The 24,483-nt window shown below is 40.7% G+C and overlaps 1 protein-coding gene across 1 annotated transcript in view; it reads left to right on the plus strand.

The window, feature by feature from the left end:
- The window catches only part of LOC149079676 (homeobox protein cut-like 1), a 519,361-nt gene that overhangs the window by 396,814 nt on the left and 98,064 nt on the right, over positions 1 to 24,483 (plus strand). The window contains exon 4 of the mRNA XM_089240290.1: positions 7,721 to 7,861. Within this exon, the coding sequence (XP_089096416.1) occupies positions 7,721 to 7,861 (141 nt within the window). The remainder of the gene's footprint in view (positions 1 to 7,720; positions 7,862 to 24,483) is intronic.

The following is a 24,483-nucleotide window of genomic DNA, read 5'->3' on the forward strand; positions in this document are numbered from 1 at the left end:
TATAGCATTTCTCAGACCACAGTACCCCCCCCCCCCCCCATCAATATTTTTTCGTAATTTTTTCACTAAAGTCTATAACTAAAGTTGGTGTGTTTTCAGCTATACAGCCTTGAAAAATTCTACAGCCTCATCAGAAAAATTATGAGACTTCAGGAACGTGTTAATGAAGGGAGAACTTTTCAACGTACAAAAAATCACCGTAAAGCTTTTTGCGTTTAGAATCAGAGCGGCCGTACGTGGCGCCGCTCTAGGAAGGGCTGCCAAATACGAGTTAAAAATGCGAAAAAAAAAAAGCTTTGTCGACCAAAAAAAACGTGATCGGAGACCCCCAAAATAGATCCAGCATGGGTAGAAATTTTTTTCTCGAGCCGCCCCTATATGTGTGGAATGGCCGTGTTCGTGAAACTGTTTTACCTGCAAAGCAAGTTCTTGTGTAAACTCGACGTTGTGGTGAAGGAATTCGTGGTTTCCAGCTACCTAGGAAACCAGGGAAAAGGGGAAAAATGGTCAGTGAAAATGTGAAATATTTGGTAAAAGTCAGGGAAATCTGTAAATATTTGGTAAAAGTCAGGGAAATCTGTAAATATTTGATAGAAGACAGGAAAATTCCGTGAAGGGCAAAACTGAAACTCGAAAAACATTCACAAAAAAAGTCAAGATTTTGAATTATATTTCATTCTTCAGAAGTTTTGATCGGGGAAAGTCTGAGAAATTTCGTGAGTTTCGGTTTGGGAAGTTTAGTCAGAGGAAGTTGAGATAATTTTCAAGTTTTGTCTGTGAAAGTCAGGTATTTTTGAGTTTCGGTCAGAGAAAGTCAACGACATTTTTGAGTTTTTATCATTAGAGGGACGTTTTTGAGTTTTGATCATTAAAAGTCAGGGACGTATTTGAGTTTTGATCATTAAAAGTCAGGGACGTATTTGAGTTTTGGTCAGAGAAAGTCAGAAAAATTTTTGAGTTTTGACCAGAAAACATCGGGGAAATTTTTTACTTTTGGTTAAGACGTTCCTAAATTTGTTTTATAGCTTTCTGATTGCTAGAGGCTGTAGATAGCTCGGAAACATGTTCATTAATGTGACTAGCGACCAAATACCATTTGTCTCAGCTCATTTTCAGCTGGGTACAACTATTCTTATAATCAAGCGGGGCTCTAAATCTAGTTTCCATCATATTTAAAATGCAAAGATTGGAAACAAGAGCAAAATCATATATCCCGCAATGTCCCGTTTTCTTTCATATTCCACAGGTCCGACTAATAAACATGATTTAAAACCGAAAACGTTTACTTTTGCGGTTCTTTTTCAATAAAGCAAAGTTAAAAATTCACCGAATAAATTTTTTCCACTTTTCATTTCAAACTTTTATTTTTCCCCTCTTCTTATCTAACATACATAAAAAAAAATAAATGCTGAGTAATATCGGCGTTGAATCGCTCGCAATATACATGCATAGATACAGGCGCGATGTGCCTATACTTCACAAATCAGTCCGGGGCTGCAAATAACAGTACGAAAAAATAGGAAAAAAATAATAATAAAAGGGTATTTCTGAGGCCGTAGTGATTCGATTCCCCAAGGAAGGTTTTCCGGTTCGACGTATGCAAACATTAATAATCATTTGTGGGATACACATATATTACCGCCACCCGCTTTCTCGTACATCACATGAGCTTCCACATGCATAACATGCGGTATCATGCGTCTCTCTCTCTCTCTCTCTCTACCTCCTCCGTTCGTAAACTGCGAAACCCCTGAGGCTCGATCTCTGTTATAGGTACCCGTGTGCAGTCCCGTTTTTATTAAGAAATAAGATATATATCTAAACTCTCTCTCTCTCTTTTTCAAGGAAAGTACAGTCTTGGTATTCCGTCTTCACCCACCGCACAATCAGTTTGTTTTTTCACTCAAAAGGATAACATTTATAAGAAATTTTTTCTCCTCTCTCTGACACAGAAAAATTATTGAAATTTTTCTGAAAATTGAAAAAAAAAAAGGATTTTTTCCCTCGAAATAGTTTCTTTTCGAGTGGGAGAAAAAAAAAATTATTTATTTTAAGTTTTTACGGGTATAAGTAATATATTGGAAGTTTCATTTTGTGTAATGTCTCGTCGAAGATGGGATATATTTCTTTATATATTTCTTAAGGGTTATCGTGGCATGAGAAGCCAAATGTTTCTTTGAAACGTGTGTGATTGGGTTGTTTTTTATATTTTGACGTGGCACGCGATTTCTATCCTCTTTATTTCTTCTGTTGTTGTGTTATTACTCTTGGAAATACCCGGTACTATCCCGGTTTTTTCTGTTAAGTGAGGGTATTTCTTATCCATTCATCTCTAAGACATGGTTCCTAGAGACCTAGAAAGTCAGAGGAAAATCAGGGAAATCGAAAACGGTCATGGTAAAAAAAAAGAGTAAAATATTCGGCAAAGGCCAGGGAAACTTTTGGAAGGTTAAGCTTTTGGATTATATGGACCAGAGGTTCTTAACCCTTCTTCAGCCGCGACCCAAAATCAGCTTCGCGACCCATGGGACTTTGTTTTCTAAAATTGTTGAAGCCAGTAACGCAATAAGGGCACTTATAACAGAACGATGATGAATTTTTGTGAGACCCATCTTGGAAGCTCCTGCGAAACAAGTTTGGGACGTGATCCATAGCTCAAGAATCATTTGGCTGTTAGAGGATTTTTTACGAGCCCATCTCGAAACCGCAGCCAATGAAGTCTCGGTCGTGGTAATAGCTCAAGATTATCTAGTTGTTAGTGGATTTTTACGCCCCATCTCTCGGAAGCCCCCTGCGAATCAAGCTTGAGTCGGGACCCATAACTCAGAGTCCCTGGTTGTTAGTGGATTCGGACTGTTTGAATTTGGACAACGACTCATCTCAGAAGCCCCAGCGACCCACGTTTCGTGGGTCGCGTCCCATAGGTTAAGAACCCATGATATAGACTGTATTGCGCTTTCGTCGGGAGTTTTGTCGGGGAAAATCAAACAAACCTTTGAGTTTTAGTCCGAGGAAGTCAGAGGGAAATTTTTCCGTTTTGGTCTGGGACAATCAGGGAAATGGGAAGTCAAAGAAATGGAAAATGGTCAGAGAAGGTCAAGGAAAATATTAAAAATTTGTGAATAGTCAGAGAAATATGCGAATATTTGATAAAAGTCAGAGAGAAACTCCGTGGGTGGAAAAGGTCAGAAACGATAAACTTTTGGAAAAGGTTAAGATTTCTCGATATATTTCGTTCTTCAGGAGTTTTGGTGTGGGGGAAAAATCAGAATTTTTGAGTTTTGGTGTGGGGGAAAAATCAGAATTTTTGAGTTTTAGGCAAAGAAAATCAGAGAAATTTTTGAGTTTTGGCCCGGTAAAGTAAGAATTTCTGAGTTTTGGTCAGGGAAATGATCAGATTTTGCTGGGAATCCTGTTGTGTGTGTTTAGGATACTGTTCAGGTATCAGTTGAGACTGGTTAAGGGGCGAATCCAATCTGTTTCGATGGAGTATGAAATCATTTTTTGTCGGTTCCAGCATGTCTTGATGAGAGAAAGGGCGACCAGTTTTTACGCCATCGTTCGTGCTCATTTGTGGTTTTTTTTTTTTCCTTTTTGAATGGAAAACAGTGTGGTAACTATATACTACTCACTACGATCGTGAGTTCAAAATAAATTAGCTGAGGGAATAATTAGTCAATGATGACGTGATTGTTGTTCACCGCTATATGATATGGATCATTACAACAAACTTCTCTGCCTTTAAATCAGTGTTTCCCAAATTGGGCGATGTCGCTATTCTAATGGCGATGGAACATACCAAGGAGCCGATAGAAGTTAGGGACCAGGAGCTTCTCTCTCAAGTGGATGAATGAGCCTCTTCAGACCACGTTACAGAACCACAAACCACATTAGTCTGTCTTAGTGGTTCCCAACTTTTTTCAATCCATGCCCCACCAAAGCCTCTCTGGAATCGTGATGTACCCCCCCCCCCCCCGAAGAAAAACAATTCATAATTCCATGGCTTTGTTGTCAAGTTTGCTTTGCATTCCTTAAATTTTGCAACCCGGGGCCTTACACATTGCCTTCCCACTCCCCCTAGAGAGTTTTGTCTCTTTCCCTCGTTTTCTTGTAATTCTTGTTATTTAAAAGGGTAAAGTCCTATTCACGTTGAGGAATCCAAAAAAGTTATTTACTTAATAAAAAGCAACGGTTGTCAACCAAGGGTCCTTTGATAGACTTCGGGGGGAGGGTGGGTCCATGAGGTTGGGTAAAATAACAATCAATTCCATAGCTACAAACAGAATATTATTTTGTAAAGGGGTCCGTGGCTTGTATATTTCTGCGTATTATTGGCACAGGGTGTCTGTAGACTTTATCTTACTGGCACGAATTGTCCTTGAAACGCAAAACGTTAAGAACCCTTGGTTAAACCCCTTCCGAAGGAAAAAAAAAAGGAAAGCAGTCATCAAGAAATTGTTTTAAACGGCTAAACAGATATAAAAATGGTTGGACTTCTGGAAAGTTACAAGTCTCAACAAAACTCATTATCAAATTACCCCCCCCCCTAATAATCAAATTGCCCCCTTATGGGGAGTGGGCCACCACGTTCAGAATCACCGGTCTATCTCCAACCGGGAGACAGTCTACAGCAGTATTTCTCAACCGCTGGGCCCTACCATCAGTCAAACCGTGCCGCGAGTGATTCACTCTGTTTCATTTTTTTCTTCAATTATTTCCCATTATTCGTGTGTGTGTGTGTGTATGACGGGTCCTTCCACTCACAAAAAAAAATCAGTCGGGCCGTGGGCTTCAAGATGTTCAGAACTACTCGTCTACAGGGTTCCCAGCGACCTGGGAAGTCAGAAAAATGAAAAATAGTCGAGAGAAGTCAGATTTTTTTTTTTAATATTTGGCAATAGCAAACATGGAAATATTTGATAAAAGTCAGAGAAAAATTGTGTGAAGGAAAAAAAAAATCCTAAAACATTCGGGAAGGGGGGGGGGCTGAGCTTTTTTGAGCTTTGGTCATGGGAAGTCGGGACAGCAGATCAAGCAGATATTTCTGGCAACTTCGTCTGCTTCCATTTTACACCGATAGTTGAGTTTGTCGTCGGAATATTTTGCTAGATAACCAATGATCATATACGCACACAGTAGTTCAAATCTGGAGACTGTCGTCCTAATGGTCACGAGTCAATTACGATACAATGTAAGATTGCTCCTATAAGTAGGCACGTATTTTCTGGTAGGGCAAAGCCATAGAAGTTACGTGAACAGCAAAAAAAAAAAAAAAAAATTGCCCTCACAATCGGCAAAGTGTTAACAGTTGGAAACAGATGAGACAAAAAATCTCAGTTGACTCGCTGCAATACGTCCTTGATCCGCTTGAATATTTATAACCGAAACCAAACCGTACTGAGAAAGATGAGAGAATGAATCCTGAATCCTCAATTTCCATTCAACGGCAAGGAGTAAGAAAAAATTCTAAATCCTTTAGATGAGGGGGGAAAAAGCAATTCCTACTACATTATTCAATCGACTGTATTATTGCGTATGGGCTCGGATCGATTCGAAGACACTTAGTGTAACGTCACTTTGAAAATATATTCTCAAGAAAATAATAATAATCCGAGGAGATTGTCACACGGTTGTTTTTAAAAAAAAAACCGGAGAAAAAAAACATTTTCAATGAGGTGTTGAGGAAGCAATCAACGTAAGGATTGAATTGAAATCAAACGAGAGGCACCAGCAGCAATTTTAGTCTATAAGAGATGAGGTTGCGGGCTCATTTCTATCTTTTTTTTTTTTTTTTTTTTAGGGCAGGGCTTCGAGTAATCAATGGTCCAAAAAAACAAAAAAAACATATCAGATAAGAAAAAAACGGGAAAAAAAAATTATTATTTTTCCCCGTGTTCTTGTCACTCCCTGGAGTTTAATCCCATGCTATAAGGTGACGAACTCCTTACCTTTCCCCCCCCCCCAAATGTGGAATTTTGCGGGGATTTTTTTTTTCCGCCCCCCACCTCATTTAAATATCGTGAATTTTTTTTTCATTCTTGAAAAAATTCCCTCTGAATTTTTTTTAAAGTCTGGGGGAAAAAAGTGTTGGAAGGAGAGAAATAGGAGTAAACATTAAATTTACACGCGCCCCCTGGAAGTTTTCTCTTCCTTGATGCTTTCTTCCGCGTGTTTCGTTCATCTCTCATTTATATGTGAGGCTCGTCGTATAAAATTGGTGAAAAATAATAAAAAAAAAAATCACAGTGTGTCGAGGAAAATGCTCTTTTTTCTCCTGTCGTAAATTAATTTCCACGCGTTTCGCCGACGTTTTACGGGATGGTTTTTTTTTTTTTTTTGCTGTTTCCTGGAAATTTCATGTCGGATGGATATAAGGATCGTATATACCGGTGAAGAAAAAAAATGGACGAAGTAATTACGATTTTCTTTCGAACGATTGGTACGGACTCGGACCGGGTTTTTTTTTTAAACCAGGGATCCTTGGAGAGATTTCGGGAGTCCGTGAGCTCAGATGAGAAAGCAAAATAGTAGTGATTGTTTTTGCATTGCTGTGTACCGAATGTTATTTTGTATAGAGATCCCGGCCTTCACTTTCACAGTGGCACAAGATGTTCTTGGACTTAATTTATTGGCACGGGGGATCGGAATACTTCATTTTATTGACACTAGGATTGTGGACTTCGTTTTATATTGCTATGTGGGGTTCATGGCTTTCACTTTATTGATACAGTGGGATCTATGGCCTTTACCTTATTGGCACAGAGGATACGTTAACACTTCACCATATTGGCACAAAGGATACGTTAACTTCACCACATTGGCACAAAGGATACGTTAACTTCACCACATTGGCACAAAGGATACGTTAACTTCACCACATTGACATAAAATATTCGTGGACTTCAGCTTTTTTTGCATAAAGGGTTCTGAAATTTCAACATATTGCCACTAACGATCCGTAGAATTCATCTTATTAGCACTAAGGGTCCATAGACTTCACCTTATTATTATTAGTGCTAAGGGTTCGTAGACATTATCTTAGCGCTAAGGGTCTGTAAATTTCATCGTATTGGCACAAAATATCCGTAGACTTCACCTTTGTGCAAGTGTCCATGGACTTCACTTTTGTGCAAAAGGGTCCGTAGACTTCATCTTAATAGCACTGAGGGTCCATAAGTTCCACCATGTTGCCACAAAAGAGCCGTAGACTTACCTCATTGGCTTTTTGGGTCCGTGGAACACAAAATTTTAATAACCCCTCTGACTTAGCCCAACTGAGGTCTCTTAAATTATTTTACCAATGCGATAAGTACATTAATGACAATCTCGATAATCTTGTTCGTTACTGGTAAAGTTGTGCAACTTTCAACAGGAGAGGAAGAGCACCTACATGTGTGGCGATACCTATATGCTAAGTGGCGACTGGACCAACGGAGTGCTGGCTCAGATTTTCGAGTCAAACAGGAGGGCCCCCAAATTAGTGAAATGATTGTAATAAATTCTGAAATTATTGCTTTTACTGATTCTGAATTCTCATAAGAGTAATCTTTGTGCACTATGCTCATTTTTTATTTTATTTTGGCGATCTTTAGCATTTATGTATATGCTGTGATCGTTTATATCTTTTTGGATGGTGAGTCCGAATTAATGTGAACGATATGAATGTCTACGAATGTCAAAATTGATACTAAATTTTTCTCTATTTTCTCGAAATCTGCAGATCCTCTTCCGGTGCTGGAGCTGTGCCACTCGCTTCAGCAGCGGGCAATGCGTAGCCGGGATTTGGAAATAGAAAACCGGCACCTGAGGGAGGCTGTCGCTGATTCCGCTAACCACCGACACCATCATTGCAACGGGCAAGGTAAGTACCGCATACACCAGTTCCATCTCTCTCTCTCTTCGAGTATGCACAGTAGAACCTCCATCAAAACCGACGTGACTCATCAACTGAGGTTCTGACCAAACTCGATCGGAGTCACAATTTTGGGCCAGTATGGGCGACAAATCTTCTGCTATTTAGAAAATTTAAAGGAATATAGCGAACAAAATTTCTGGTTATTGTGAAGTTTGTTGTAGCGGGGGTTGAATATATTTTCAGGCATTCTTAACCAGTGCCGTCTCAACGCACGGCCTCACAAAGAGAAGAAGGGCCTCACAAAAATTGTAACTGGTTGAAATTCTCGAGAGTTTATCAGGTAGGGCATCAGAAAAATCAGTTGGCCTGGGGGAGGGGGAGAGGCCCGATGCTCTTAAGACGGCCCTGTTCTTAACCCTATAGAATGAAAAAACAGTTTCCAGAATATAAAAGTGATGAGATGGAAGACTTTTTTCCTCATCCTAAGATATCAAAGAAATTGATATTTTCTGGACTTTATGCCAAAGTGAACTCTGAAAGAAAAGCCGTCTGGTCTCCCCCGGGACTCGATCCCGGGCGCTCTTGCATTCAGGGCAAGCATGCTACTATCTACACCACTGGAGTTCACCTCGGCATCAAATCCAGAAAATATCTTTTTCTTTGATATGTTGGGCTGAGAAAAAAGCCGTCTGTCTCTATCGTCCCACCTGGTGGCTATTCGCTGAAGTTAAGAGTGTGGCTACAAATGCCTTTACTTCAGCTCCTCACGCCACAGCGCGTGAAATAAGGAAGGCAGAGTAGTGTCTCTAGTGGTATAACATGGTATCACGCTTTCCCAGAATGCAAGAGGGGCCCTGATTCGAGAGAGAGTCCCGGCCGAGACCAGATACTTTTTCTTTCCTAGTTCATCTCGGAATAAAATCCAGGAAATATCTGTTTCCTTTATAAAACTGATGAGTTAATTTTATTTTATTATTAATTTTAATTATACTTTTTCTTCAGGAGTTTTGGTAAAGGAAAGTCGGGAGAATTCTTGAGTTTTTTTGGTAGGAAAAAGTCATGAAAATTTTTGAATTTTGGTCAGGGAAATTTCTGAGTTTTGGTCAGAGGAAGTTAGGGGAATTGTTTAGTTTTTGAGTTTTGGTCAGCAGAAGTCTGGGAAGATTTTTTTTAATTCTATTCAGGGAAGGTTCGGGTTAGGGAATGTCCAGGAAAATTTTAGTTTTGGGCAGGGAAAGCCTGAGAAATTTTTCAGTTTTGGTCAGTAATAATCAAGAAAATGTTTGAATGTTGATCATGGAATATAACAAAATTTTTGAGTTTCCGTCAGCGACAGTCACGAAATTTTTTTCAGTTATGGTCAAGGAAAGCCTTGAAAATTTTTATAGTTTTGGTCGGTGATAGTCACGGAAATTTTTCAGTTTAAAGGCCATGGAAAATAACGAAATTTTTTAGTTTAGTTCTGCAAAAGTCAGGGAAATTTGTGAGTTTTGTGGGGAAAAGTCGAGGAAATGATCAAGCAGATTTTTCTGGGAACCCTGTACCATCCGTATCTATTCTTGGAACCCGCTATAACTCTCCAGTTAATCGAAGTTCTACTGTATATCGATATTGTTTGACGCCAATGTGAAGAAATCTCTTAAATTTACATCCATGTAAAAATATCCCTTAAACAAATATAAGATTTCGACTCGTCCATCCCCGAGAAAAACACCGCAAAAATTTCCTTGGGTTTTATTAAATTAATAATATTTTTATACCGTGTTTGCTTTGAGCAATTCTTGAAACAGCGGTCGGCCAGATGTGTCATTACCCTTTCGGCGGCGACGCACGTGTGGCAACTGAATATTTGAGCAAAATACACTTTCGAAACAACATCTACACCGGTGAATTCTAGATTGATACAGATGCCGTCTTGAGAAAATGACGTTATGGTCAATGGCGGGTCCTCTCCTGATGACTTCTCGAATCATAACAACGAAGCAAAAAATATATCTATTGCTTCTGGATACTTCAGTGCACCTGTAGTTAACCCTTTACCAACCCATATAGAAACCGATGTTTTCCTTTTTATTGGGGTTTGGGTGCTCTCGTTTGTTCAGGCGCATCGCGTGAGTCAATACTCAATAATCGTAAACACGGGGTAAACATCCAAGATATTATTCGTAGCCATCGTTATTAGAAGATTTTTGCTGTATAATAGATTTTTATTTTCTTTTTTTTTGAAGCATATTTACTTCTCAGAGCCCTCTTCATGATATAAGCCGAATTAATTGGTAATAATGCTGAAGAAATCGTTTGGATATTCTTGGAATTTTCCACGAATGATGAGGATCGGTACGGGTAATATGTATTGGATATAATCCCTATTGTTAAGTAAACTTCCATGTTACGAGACTTGTGTAAGTTGCGTAGTGAAGGGTTTGAAGATAACGCTGTGTAGACAATCCAAGATGAGGATGTATTATAAATCTTGGCATGAACATTTTTGTGTAGAATATGTATGGTCATAGGTGCCAATACTTCCAATTTTCCCGGAATCCTTCCGATTTTTTAGCCTGATTAATATCTTCCTGTCGGATACGAAATTTTTCCGATTTTTCGTGGTTTTACAAATAAAAAGGTCCCTGAAAATCTTCAAATTATGTTTTTTACAAAAATAAGGAATCCCTAAAGGAAATCCTAGTCTGGCCATGTTTTCACGACAAAAGTACGGAAAATTGGGATTTCAAAAAACTCGAAATCGTTGATTGTGTTGCCAAATATGATGCCGGAAACGAGCAAAGTTGAGCGAATAATAGCTAAAAATTGGGCAATGGCGGGAAGTAAAGTGCTGCTGCAAATCACAATGGAATAAAATGAACTCTACAAAAAAGCACATACAAACACACCATTTAGCACATGGAAACATATGTAAGATATGTTTTTTTTTCTTGTGTTTTTTTAATTTTTGCTTGTCGGTATTTTGTAGCAGCATTCTTGGATTTTTTTGCTCAGATTTTGGTGTTTTTTGGATTTGTTGGGATTTCAGTATTGTTTGGATTTCGCCTTATCAGGATGTTTTGGTATTATTTGCACTTTTGCTTGTCGGGATTTTTTTTCTTACTTTGGTATTGTTTGGGTGCGTCTGCATAGGTTCACTCGTCCTGACCCCTGTTCCTCTGTGCTTCTTGCTCTCTCTCGCTCTCTCTTTCTTCTTTTCTCCCCCCCCCCCCAAACACAATTTGGTTCCGACCACAACCTATACAAAACCAAAGGACGCAACGTAAGGACACCCCCCCCCCCCCGAATCCATCTTCGGCGGAGTCTCCCAAGTTAGACGTGCGTCTAATGTGTGCGTAATACTTGGCTCGCGATGAAAAATTTTGTTACAACCGTACACATGGATGGAAATTCATAGCAAACCACTTAAGCACAAAGTATAGTATAGCGCGCGCGCGCGTGTAGACGTACCTTTTGGTATTTTGATCGTCAGGGTTTCAGTATTTTCTGGATTCTGCCTCGTCGGGATTTTGGTGTTTTGCCTAGATTTTTTCCCCTAATCAAGATCTCGGAATTTTCTGGATTTCTCTCGGCTTGTTTAATTTATGTTTAGTTTTTTAATTCTCAAGATTTTTTTTGGTCAGTATTTTGTAGCAGCATTCTTGGATTTTTTTGCTCAGATTTTGGTGGTTTTTTTTTTTGGATTCGCGCTTGTTGGGATTTCAGTATTGTTCGGATTTCGCCTGTCAGGATTTTTTAAATTTGTTGAGATTTTGACTGTCCGGGCTAAGCTATGTCTGGAACCGCTGCTGCCCATATTGCCTGTGATTGCCCTTGGAGTACGAACTAAATAAAATACATTAACTTATAGGAACACAGCAGATGCTATTTCAAACTAAAGTTTTTTTTGTGCTATTCAAGAAGTCTACGTAATTATCCGAAAATTTAATAAAATATTAGACGTTTGATCTCACGCGCATTTTCTTATTAAATTCGCTTAATGATCAGCTCGAGTGTTGAAATAGGGGTACCAAAAAAAAAAGAAGACACAAGTAGGAGGAGATCACGAGGAGGCAGGAATCGGTCTCACTGTTGCTTTCTTCTCATGTCTCTATTTACTGAAAATACTGTAAAAAGAAGAGAGATTGAGTTAGCTCTTGGCTCTTCTCTTCACTCACTGTACATTCGAACACACACACAACATATTTGCGCTGCTCTTTTTCCCCCCACTACTTTCCTCCACCTTTAATAGAAAAGAATTGGACAGCCAGAACGTTTACGAAAAATGGGAACAGAATCAGCCTTTATTTTTAATGCGGGGAGTTTTAGGCCTAATGATGTAGATAGCGTTTTCCCGGGCGCCGTCGCCGCCGCTTTCCGCCTCGCAAACTGCCCCTCATTACGGAATAGGAAGTATGTGTATGGGAAAGACCCGGAATTACCCTATAAATATTAGAAGAATAACATTAAAATAGTGGGGGTATAAATGAGAAATAAGAGGTTTTCGGAAGGGGGGGGGGGGTTAGCTTAAACTGCCCTTTTTACTCCTTGAATACCTTCGGAAAGGGGCGGGGGCGAAGGGAACCGGGTAGCTGCAAAAATAATCGCCGCGAACGACAATATTATCGATTCGCCTCGCCGAGTGATATTTATGGCAATTATTTCGACGTAATGAAAGCCGTTGCGGCCCGTTCCGATAAATAAAGCTTCTCCGACGAAATACACGAGAGCCTTGCGTTCTCTCTCTCACACCCCTCTCCCCCATCCAGTATCCATTTTACACCTTAAAACTCGAATATTATAAGAGCCAAAGCTCGCAAAATGTTAATATTAAGGCCCGTGCGTGTGTGTGTTAAGGTTTTAATACCCAGGGCGAGAGCGCGATTTTCCTTAAGCTACTAATGAGCAGAGACGGGGCGATGGATAATTTTATTGTAGGCTAACAATGAGCGAAAGCCCTCCCTCCATCCCTTCTCTCTTATTTTTTGAAAAACGTTGTGTATGTGGGGGTGGGTACGAGAGGGTGGTACCGCGACTGGAAATTGGAAACGGCTCCCGAAAAATCATTCCAGAGAAGAGAGAGAGTGAGAGGAAAAAGTTATAAAACCCAGTAATGATTCTGAAGATGCATCTCGAAAAATCTTTTATTGGTTTCTCACCATCCTCTTTAATTTCTTCGCTTGCCTTTTTTTGGGGGGGAGGGCGAGGGGGCGAGGTTGGTGGAAATATTTGTGGAATATCGTTGGAAAGCAGTTTTCGCCTTTAAAATTGGTGGGGAGGGGGGGAGGAGGAAAGGAGTAATAATAATACTAATTTTGATATGTGCTTTATATTTTTGCCGCTCAAAATGCGTTTTAAAATCGCCCTGTTTGTGTTTCGGAAACGCGATATGCCAGCAAAGACATTAAATACTCCTTTTTACCAACCTCCCCCCCCCCTAGAAACGCACTTGATACAACGTTTTCAGTGTTAAGTGAAAATTTTTAAACTGTTTCCCATGAATCCTTCTAGGTGTGTGTGTGTGTTGCTTCTCGCGAATAATAATAATGATAATAATAATAATAATAACTTTTTGGAAATTCATTTCGTTCGGTTTTAAAAAGGATATGATGGCTATTTTCTCTCCCGTGTAATTCATGTTTTGTGTGCGGTGATCATTGGGATGGAATTAGTTTTTTATTGAAGTTTCGAAAAGTTATTTTAGAATTTGTTTGCGGGTTTTGTTTTGTGTGTTGGGGTTGATTAGTACTTAATGTGCGGAGCGCCATCTGTTGATTTGTAATTTGAGCGTTGTTTTTATTAGATTTGTGTGTGTTTTCTCTTGGAGTTTTTTTTTACTATAATTATTATTTTACGGCCGTTTCAAAGAAGTTGTGGGTCCTACATAAACGCCTTGGGCTTTGCTGATATGGTATAGGTGGGAATTTCATGGTTTCCCAGTGGCCTAGAAAGGTAGAGGGTAATATCTGGGAGGGGATCAGTTATCGGTTCAGTAGTTGGTCAAAGTTGATGTCTCTCATATGATCTTTTAATTAAGAAAACATTTCTCAGTTTTTGTCGGGTAAATTTCTGAGTTCTGGTCAGGGGCATAGTTAGGAAAATTTTTGAGTTCTTGTCGGGGAAATGTCAGGGAAATTTTTCAGTGTTGGTCGGGGAATGTCAGGGAAATTTATAGTTTTTGTCTGGGAATGTCAGGGAAATTTATAGTTTTTGTCTGGGAATGTGTCATGGAAAAGTTAGGTTAGGGAAATTTAGTGTTTATTTCGTTTTTCGCCAACTAAAATTTTTCCGTTTTAGTTAGGGAAAGTCTGGGAAACTTTTGTGGACTGCTTAGGGTAAGTTTTCCTGACCCTAAGCAGTCTAGACCCTAAGCTCCCAGACAAAAACTATAAATTTCCCTGACATTCCCCGATCAACACTGAAAAATTTCCCTGACATTTCCCCGACAAGAACTCAAAAATTTTCTTAACTTTGCCCCTGACCAGAACTCAGAAATTCTCTCTCGATGAGAGAGAGAATTAATGAATAATCTGGAACTGGAGTTTTGGTCATAGACGTCTGGAAATTTTTGAGTTTCGGTCAGGGCAAGCCTGGGTAAGCTTTTAGTTTCGGTCAGAAAATGTCTTCATTGTTCGAATTCTGGTCAGTGAAAGTTTGGGCAATTTTTTTAGTTCTGCTTAGCGAATGTCAGGGAAATTTTCGTCAATGAATGAACGGCCTGGAACTGTAGTTTTTTTTTTTCAGGGAGAGTCGAATTTTTTGAGCTTCGGCCAGGGAATGTCGGGAAAATGTTTCTATCTTGGTCAGGGAACTTTTTGACTTCAGGTCAGAGAATGTTACGAAAATTTTTGAGTTATGGTCAAGGAAATGAAGCAGAAATCGTAGCCGATATCTTTATTATTATAATATGGGAGTGGCAGTAACGGACCGTGAAATATTATGGGCCGCATGGAAATAATGGCTTCAATAACAGACTTCCAAGCGGGCTTTTAGGCGGACCACCTGCATTGATTTTATAGTGAATAAAACAACAACAAAAATTATTTCTTGAGACTTTAGGCAGGGCCCGACGATGGGAGTAGGCGATGAATTCAATCTTTTAGTTCAAAATTTCATAGGGAGATAAGAAAAATGGATTTTCGAAGACCCGGATGATGGAGGACATTTTTATTTCTAGTCATTTTCCTTCGCTTCTGAAAGAGACCGGTAAGCTTTTCCCTTGTGTAAGGCCGCAAACTTAATTTCCTAATCATTTACATGAAAACAAATCAAGGCCCTCCCCCAGCAAGTGCAGGGCTGACCATAGGAGATAGACTTGGGGGGGAGGGGCACGATGATGATGATGTGTCAATTCATATATACATATATACATTAGATCAGTCGACTCTACCTTTGACGATGGGGGGGGGGGGGGCAATGCCCCCCACGGCCCCCCCCCGTATCTCCGCCCATGGGGCTGACAATGCTCCAGTCTGAGGGCCCGGGACGTTCTTATGTTGTTTTTTTCTCCCTACGAATTAATCCACTGAAGAAAGGCCCCGGGAAAAATATGGCTGGAGCCCTGCCGGTGACCATGAAGCAAATAATCCAACATATCTCAGCTACTCATAATCATCGATAATCCATTCAGGAAGTAAAACAATCGACCGGACACAGGGAAGCCGATGGCTATCAAGTGAAGACATCACCTGAACGAAAAATGGCAATAATACGAGCTGCTCCCCCCCCCACCCCCTATTTAAGCCTCCCATTACCGTTAATACAGTTTTTGAGGCCCCCGTCGATGCCGTTCATCCTGTACCTAGAAGAAAGGTGGGGAAGGGTGGGGGAGCTGATCAGGCCCGTAAATTTCGGCTGCGCTACGTGGCCTTCTCGGCTCCCGTTATGTACCAGATGACTGAGTGACTGACTGCATGGGCCCATATAGGCAGGCCTACCGAGCAAGGATGGAGAAGGAGAAACACAAAGGCAGGAAGTGGCTGTCATTTCGAACGTGATATCCCCAATACGCACGCATACGTAATAAACCGACGGGGGCGAGCCTTAAATATATATAACAAAAAAAAAAGGCCTGGAATAGGTTTTCCGTAAAAAAAAATAAAAACAAGGTTACGGTGTTTGCTTTCAAATGGACATCGCACAGAAAAATATCGCCTCACTTTTATTGTGAGCGGATGGTGATTGAATGAGCGACGCCATCTTTGTTTTTTTATTTTTTGGCGGTCCTTCTCCGACCCCCCCCCCCCATCCCCTTCTTCCTTGCTTGGCGATTTCTGTTATAGGCATTGGATCGTGAATCATTGATGGATGCCGACGTGGCCAAGGACACCAAATGTTTTCGGTTTTATTTCTATTTATGTTGTTGTTTTTTGGTGGAGAATTTGGTCGTCGTTTTTCCCTTTGGCGTCCCGTATTTACGGGACAACGGGTTGTCGAGAAGAGGTTGGGGGGGGGGGGTGGTTGATGTGAAAGTATTTTTGTGTGAAGGGTTGATGAGATGAATAAGTTCGGAATTCTCTGGTCTGTTGAATCCGTGGGGGAGAAAATTGGTCCCGTATTTTAATTTTGTCCCGTATTTGAATTAATTTTTTTTTAATTTATTTAGACAAATATGGATGACGCTGGTTTACCCTATATTGTACTCGTGTGTAAGATTTAGGGGAGGGGGTACAACTGAGAGAGGGCGGAGGAGGGTCTGTTGCCGAGCGATGGACTAGGAAGGAAGCTAGGGTCACTCTTTTTCCATCCAAAAATTTCCGGGGGCGCCGAAATGTGTACTGGGCCCCTGGTGACGGAGGTTCTTTTTTCTTCTTAGTTGCGGACCTGTCACAAAATGTCCCGTATTCTGTTTTTAATTCAATGTCACAAATTAAATTTTGAGAAATTTCATTTTAGGGAACCGAAAACTTCCTGGTAAAAAAAATGTGTCCCGTATTTTAATTTAATGTCAGAAGTAGAAAGATTCTGGTTTAAATTGCCTCGTGAGAGAAAAAAAAAATGCGCGCGCGTCCCGTATTTTAATATTTAATTTAATGTAAACATGCTCAACTAATGGCCTGTGAAGGGGCTGATAAAGATTATCATCTGATTTGGCCCGCGACCTCAAACCCAATTTTTGTAAAACATGCACTTAGCGGCTCATTTCCTGATGATTTATGTGACCCGTTTTGCAGTTTCACATCACTTGAGCGGCCCGTGGCATATTCCCAGCTCATTTGAAAAGACCCGATGCACATTCCCAAATCATTTAAATGATCTGTGGTACAGTTCCAGAGGATTTACGTGTCCCGCGGCACAAATATATGGATACAGACTCTTCGAACGGGTGTGGGGGAGGGAGGGAATGTCCCCCTCCGCCAACCACCTATGCCAATTTTTCACTGAACCGTGTGGGGGGGGGGGTTTCGATGGCCCCTACGTGCCTCCCTGTCTTCGCTTTATGGCGGCACATTCCCAGATGTGGCCTACATTCCTCCTAAAAGGGTTAAAACCTACCTCCCTAAAATCTTTATAGATACAGTATTTCCGTTAACCAATTCAAAAATTACTGAAGGGCGCTGGTGTGACTCGGCCTTCCTGATGGCGGAGGTGGTCTCTAAGATACCGTATTCGTTTTTTATTCTCCAAATTTACTGGAAAGAATCCCGCTCAAAAATTACCCTTTTCAAAATGTGTGAGGGGCCCCTGGACGCAATTAACATTTTTGTTGTAATTTTGTTTGTATTTCATTCATTAGGGGTCATTCAAGTACTACGTCATCATCGATGGGGGGGAGGGGGTATCCGATTTGCTGACTTTTGATGACAAGGGGAAAGGGGGGGGGTTGGATAATGCTTACGTCAGCGACCACCCTTTATGAAAATATGAGTTAGGATTCAGAGGGGCAGAGCTGATGACGAAATTTTGCTGACAAGAGGGGGGGGGGGTCAGCGCTTTGCTGAGTTTTGCTGACAAGGGAGGGGAGGGGGGGGTCAAAAATGGCTAAAAATTTGCTTACGTAATACTTTAACGGCCCCCTTATCCCAAGGTACCTCTCCAAGAACCCCCCCCCCCCCCAGGCAAACCTCGCGGAAGTGATATCCATCGATAGAAATTTTCCAATACCATTTCCCCCTTTGTTACGGGAACCCGGGACGGACGGGTGCCACAGAAAATAGAAGGGGGAAAAAAAATCAGACAAAAATGTATTTTTTTGGGCGAAGTTGGAATACTGATGGGGCGTGCGCATTCCTCGTACATACGTGCAATAACCATTATGTAAGCCACCACAAAATATTCTTTAATTGTTGGTTCAATGGAGATGGAAACATCCGCCACTGCCATTGTGGCGTTGGTTAAAAGAGAGAAAAAAAAAAGGAGATGGGTTCGAAGAGAGAGAGAGGATCGCACACGATGGTACGAGGGGGCAGACGGAGATGTGGCATCTGCGATGGCAGAAATGAAGGCAAAGGAAGTTAATCGCGGAGGAGGTTTGGTCGATTTTCCTTTTTCAAGTCTAGTATGTACTTACTTACTACTACCACTACTCGATAAGCTCAAGGATAGCCTTAATGACGCTTAATGACAGACGTCGAAAATGACACACACACACACAACTGATCCCTTGCACCCACTCACTCTCGCTCTCCGGCGTACACGCGGCCCATTCTTCGAGACCCGTTTTTTGTTGTATTTTTTTTTGCCCATTTTTTTTCTCGAACGGAATGTTCCGTCACCCTCTGCATTTGGCATCATCATCTGATGATGGAGAAAGGAGAAGAAGAAGAGATCGTTGATGGGTATTCCTCTCCGTCACAAGAAGTGTTTTCTTATTCCTCGTGTTTGTGTGGAAGAGATGTTGTCTATCTGGGTGAATATCGGAGTTTTTGTCTGGATGGCAGATGTGTTTGAGGATGAGGTCACTGTTGGGGTCTCTCTCTCTCTCTCTTGGGAAATGTCCGTGGCTTGGCTGTCTACGGGTTTTCTTGGTGTGGAGCGATTTCCGCATTGGTGGGCATTGCGGGAAGTGGGACGTTGATTATTCCAGAAGTGGTTGGCTAACAGTTGATGTCGCAGCAGCCGGTGTGGCTTTTAATTTTTTTTTTTCGATCATTTTTGTGATGGTCTTTGCTCCGGTCGTGGTTTCCGATTGCCACCTGCCATCTAATCTATCTTACTGGATGAATGATCTTGGGCCACTTGAAATATGGCAGTATGGTGAAGTCGTTCCAATAACCGTCGCTTTTCTGAATTTTTGCTCCTTTTGATGCTTTTTTTGAAGTTTTGCTCTTTTGGCGCGTTTCTGAATTCTCGCTGTCTTCCCCCCCCCCCCTTACACGACCCGGTAGTTTCAGAATTTTCGATCCACCCTGTGCTTTTCTGAATATTCGCCCCTCCCCCCCGTACTCGCCAATGGTGTTTCTGTGAATTTTGCCCGTTTTTCTGTGCATTTTTGCTGTTTTCCCCCAATTTCGCTCCGTTTTTTGCTTCCCCTGGTGCTGTGGTGAATTTTGCGACGTTTTTCTAGATTTTCGTTTCCTTTCACAACTGATCCCTTGCACCCCCTCACCCACGGGCATACACGCGGCCCATTCTCCAAGTCCCGTTTTTTTTCTTGAACGGAATGCTCCGTTACCCTCTGCATTTGGCATCGTCATCTTATGAGGAAGAAAGAAGAAGAGATCGTTGATGGGTATTTCGCAGTGAAGAAGTGTTTTGTTATCATTGTTTCCTGTGTTTGTAGAAGAAATGCTGTCTATCTTGTTGAATATCGGAATTTTGAGGATGTGGTCAGTGTTGGGGGTGCCTTTCTTGGGAAACGTCTGTGTCCACGGTTTCTTGATGGGAGCGATTTCCACATTAGTGGGCCATTGCGGGAAGTGGGACGTTGATTATTCTAAAAGAGGTTGGCTAACCCCGATGATGCCAGAGCCTGTAGGTTTCGTAAATTTCTTAATGGACGATCCTTCTAATGTCGGGGGGGGGGGGGGTAGGGCTGTTCTTTGCTCTTGCAAACCCAATTGACCTGTCATCTATCCCATAATTCCGCGTGGTCTTGAGTGTGGATGGATGTTCGCTTTTCTCAATATTCGCTCCTCTTTTATGAATTTTCGCTGTTGATGCTTTTCTAAATTTTCGTTCTGTTTTACCGAATTTTCGCTCCGTTATTCTCTGAATTATCGTTCTGTTTTTCGAAATTTTCGCTTTCTCCGGTGCTATTATGGATTATGCTGTTTTCTGGATTTTCGCTCCGTTTTTCCAAATTATCGTTCCGTTTTTCAAAATTTTTGCTTTCTCTTTTGCTTTCATGGATTTAGCTCTGTTTGCTTTTCTAAAATTTAGCTTGCTCTAGTGGTTTTCTGAAATTTTGCTCCCCATAGTGGGTTTTCTGAATTTTCGTTCCATTTTTCTAAAATTTTGCTTCCCATAGCGGGTTTTTCTGCATTTTCGTTCCATTTTTCTGAAATTTTCTTCCCATAGCGGGTTTTTCTGCATTTTCGTTCCATTTTTCTGAAATTTTGCTTCCTATAGCGGGTTTTTCTGAATTTTCGTTCCATTTTTCTGAATTTCCGCTTTCCCTGGTGCTTTTTTTTTCTTTTTTTCAGTTTGTGTTCTCACCCTTCTCCCATGTAATTTCTTGAATTTCTACCAGCTTGTCACAATTTTTACCCTTCTCCGATATAATTTTCTGAATCGCTGAGCGCTCGCCCTTCTAAGATAATTAGCCGGTTAATCAACACACTAAAAAATTGACGTTTCTTTAGGATTGGCTTGGTGTCCCGATTGTCTTAGAAGCAGCCTTGTGATAATTTCCAGGGCGAACTCAAATTATCCTGGATTAAAAAAAAATCCCGGAAAAGATTTTTTTTTTTTTTTAAATCTTCTCCGTTTTTGGAATCGCGGAAGGTTTTGCTGTATCCGTGGGGGCCCTCCGTACGGTAGCTACAGGTGTGCTTGCGGCGGCGGCGCTCTCGGACGCCTCCACGGGCGAAGGGAGATTTGAGGCGCAATCGGGAATCGGCGATCGATTCCCGGTTTCTTCCGGAGCGGTGCGTTCCAAGGAATTCCCCGAGTTACGTACCGAAGGTGATTGGAGTGGGAAGGGGGGGGGCGCTGTTGCGATCATCATCATCATTGGCGGAAAGTTTTGTTGTTTTTTTCGGTCTCGGGAGGTGAAGGCATTTATTGTGAAGAAGATGGAGGCGTGTTACATTAAATCATTTGAGAGGAGCCGAAACTTTGCTCTCAGCCTTTTGTCTATCGTAGGCGTTTTCGTGTGCCGCCCCGTTCTCCGAAGCCATCACCTGCCATTGGTTGCCTATTGACGCTCGCTGACAGGTGCGTCGTCGAAAATCTCGATCCGCTTTTGCGCAATATTTACTCAATGCAGCCAATCGAATTTTTGCGCCCCCCCCCCTCCACGCCCTCGCCCTACACACTTTCCGTCCATCCATCTCTCTTTCTCTCTCAGGCACTGATTTTTGCGCAGGTTGCGGATTCCGGGAGCAAAGGAGTTTCGTAGGCGGACATCGGCACCGTCGATAGGGTTGCCAGAGGTGTGGGTGTGGAGATCGTCCCATCAGGTAAAAAAATTGCGGCATATGCTATATATATACATTTTCATGTGTGTACAGGGTGCTTCAAAAAGAGTGTCCGAAAGAAATTGTATGGTTATGATTCTGAAATTGAAATGTGAACTCTATTTTATTCCTAAATAATTTTACCCCGTAATATTTGAACGAAATTTCGAAGAAATGGCGATGATTGAAATTCCCTATTCTTGCCAATTTTCCCGAATGTTACCGTATTCCTCCCGGGACTTGGTCATTTTGGCTCGTAAAAATTGGCGAAAATTGAGAATTTTTATTCCCTATATCTCAACGAACTTTCATTCTACAACGGGGTTGCCCAACTTTTTTTTCAGTCCGCGGGTCAGATATGCGGTAAGGTTACCGCTCGTGGGTAAAAAAACTTGTATATATGTAGGGTGACTTGTATTTTACGGGACATTCCCGTAATTTCGGTCACCCCCAACCATTTCATAAAACGTTTTGTTTCATTTTTCTCCTCATTTTCAGCGAGGTTTAGTTGAATGTTTGAGATCATGAATTAGGATTATATTTTTGCCTTTGACAGTTTTTCCGTCTGTAATTGGCACCTTTTACTTATCTTTGACAAATTCTTTTCGCTGTGATTGGCAGCTCTACTTGCTTTTGACAATTTTTTCTGGGCTGTATTTAGCGACTTCACTTGCCTTAGAAAATTTTTTTGGCCTTAATTTACAACTCTACATGCAATTGAAAGACATTTTGGTGATAATTGGTTTTAACCCACATGGATCGTGAGATTTTCCGTTTTTTTTTGGAAGGAAATATGGTCAGCCTATGCATTTATGGTGTTGCTGGTGTGAAAACTCCAGAACACCTTCCGCGGGCTGGAATTTCTGCACGTCTGATCTAAATTAGGTTAGTGCGCTGGAAATTTCTGTTTAATAAAGAGGCATAAATTTTACAATTAGTTTTTGATTTTTTCGTTGAAAGCCCTTGCAAAATTTCCAAAAATTATTCCATCCTAGCTCAATTTCTCCTCTTTTTTTTGCTGGTACAGCTGTAATTTTTCAGGTGTCACTTCAATTTTAAGGTGAATTGAAGTGAAACCTGGAATTTTCACTCCTTTCGGTCACTCTTCGTGAACCACTCCATATGTGTGTCCATCACACAATCTTACAGTAAAATACAAGGCCATTCTCTCGTAAGAAATTTTTTAATTCGGGATGTTATTGTTATAGGTCAGCTAGTATACCTTAAATTTAATCCCAATAACAGTATTCACGAAATTTGGATGAGTGGAGCAAACATCAAAAATCCGATTCCTACCAAAATCGACTCGATAAGGACGAAAATAATTAGTCCTTATCATAGCTGCCAAGTCTCCCGAATTTTAGCTTCATCACTCGACCTCCCGAAAATTTCTTAAATCTCCCGAATTTTTAAGAAAATCACAAAAAATCCCTAATTGTCCCTAAACATTTCCTACTTCATTAAAAAAAATCCCGCGTAGGAATTTTATTACCAAGGGTTTAACTTTCATGTTTGTAAAATCCCTATTTCAATTTAACTTCAGTTTTTGAGTAGGGATTTTATTCCCTACGCTTTAACTTTGATGTTTGGAAAATCCTTATTTTATTTGAAAAATCCGTATTTTATTTGAAAAATCCCTATTTTATTTGGAAAAATCCCGATTGTATTTATTAGGGAGTGGTTTAAGCATAAAATACGGGTTTGCACGAAAATCTCCCGAATTTTCATTTTCAAAAGTTGGCAGCTATGCCTTATCTACGTTGGTGATGATGGTTGCTCCCAGTCCTCTCTGTTTTGAATTTTATTGACAAAGATCACGGAGAGGACTTGAGAAACACCTGGAGGAATTTAACTGTATGGGAAGCAGGGATCTTCAACATATGGCCCGAAAGCCAAATGTAGCCTCCCGGAGCTCTTCAAAGTGGCCCTGTGATTAATTTTAGGAAATAGCTGGAAAACATGAAAAAAATCGATTAAAATTAAAAATAATAATAATAAATCGATGAAACTTTCATTCACAAAACTACCATCACGGCTGCGCATCGGATGCATTACCTGGGCCGTCAGTGACAATTTCTGAATTACTGAAACAAATGGTTTCAGAATTAGTGAACAGAAATAATATGAGAATTATCTAAATAAATTTAAAAATTATTAAATGAAATAATTTATCAAAAATGAATTTTCCTGATTGAAATGAATTGCTAGTGGGCTTTAGTTTGTAATCTGGCCCATGTTCGGCTAATCTATTAAGCCAACCACTGCACATTATATCAAGTTCTTGTGTGAATGGATTTCATCTTACAAATATGAATACTGTCGTATGACTTTGTGTGGTGGCCCGCGGACTTCATAGGAAGTTAGAATTTGGCCCGCAATGGTTGATGACTCCTGGTATAGGGATTTGATAATATTTTATAAAGCCCCCACCAAGTGTTTCATAATTACGATCCTAGTGTTCTTCAACCTTTTCACAGCTGCTGACCGGTGAAAGTAGTTGAACAGTTTTGCGTACCGGCGGAAATAGGAGAAATAATTGCGGACCGGAGAAGAATTAAATGGAGATAATTTGTAGATGGGCAAAAAAGTAAATAAATGGAAACAATTTGAGGACCAAAAAAAATAATTACTGAAAAGGGGGAATAATTTGAGAAAAATTATTAAATAGGAGAAATAATTTAACCCTTTAAGTTGCACAGCAGAATTCTCTAAAAGCCCCTTCAAAATCTCATCTTTTTCGGAAAATAAATGAATGAGAGAAAGAGTCTTAAGGAGCGATTATTAGACAATAAGTAGGAGAAATGATTTGCGGACCAGAGGGAAAGAGGAGTAAATAACTTGTGGGCTGGGGAGAAAAAGAGATTTGCGGACCGGAAAAAAATTAAAGAGTACGAGAAATAATTCGCAGTGATAGCAAAAATTTAAGGGCCGTAACTAGGATTTTTGCCTCCCGGAGCAAACATTATTTTGCCCTACCCCACACAACTTAAAAATGGGATAATTTTACAACGGTGTTCTTTGTCCCACCTAAAATTGCCGCCCCCTAAATTTTGTCGCCGCCAGGGGCAGTTGCCTCTCACCCCCTAG

This window comes from Pholcus phalangioides, unplaced genomic scaffold (assembly GCF_987345545.1).
Source record: "Pholcus phalangioides strain wild (caught in Gottingen) unplaced genomic scaffold, Ppha-v1.0 ptg000012l_1, whole genome shotgun sequence".
NCBI classification, from domain to species: Eukaryota; Metazoa; Arthropoda; class Arachnida; order Araneae; family Pholcidae; genus Pholcus; species Pholcus phalangioides.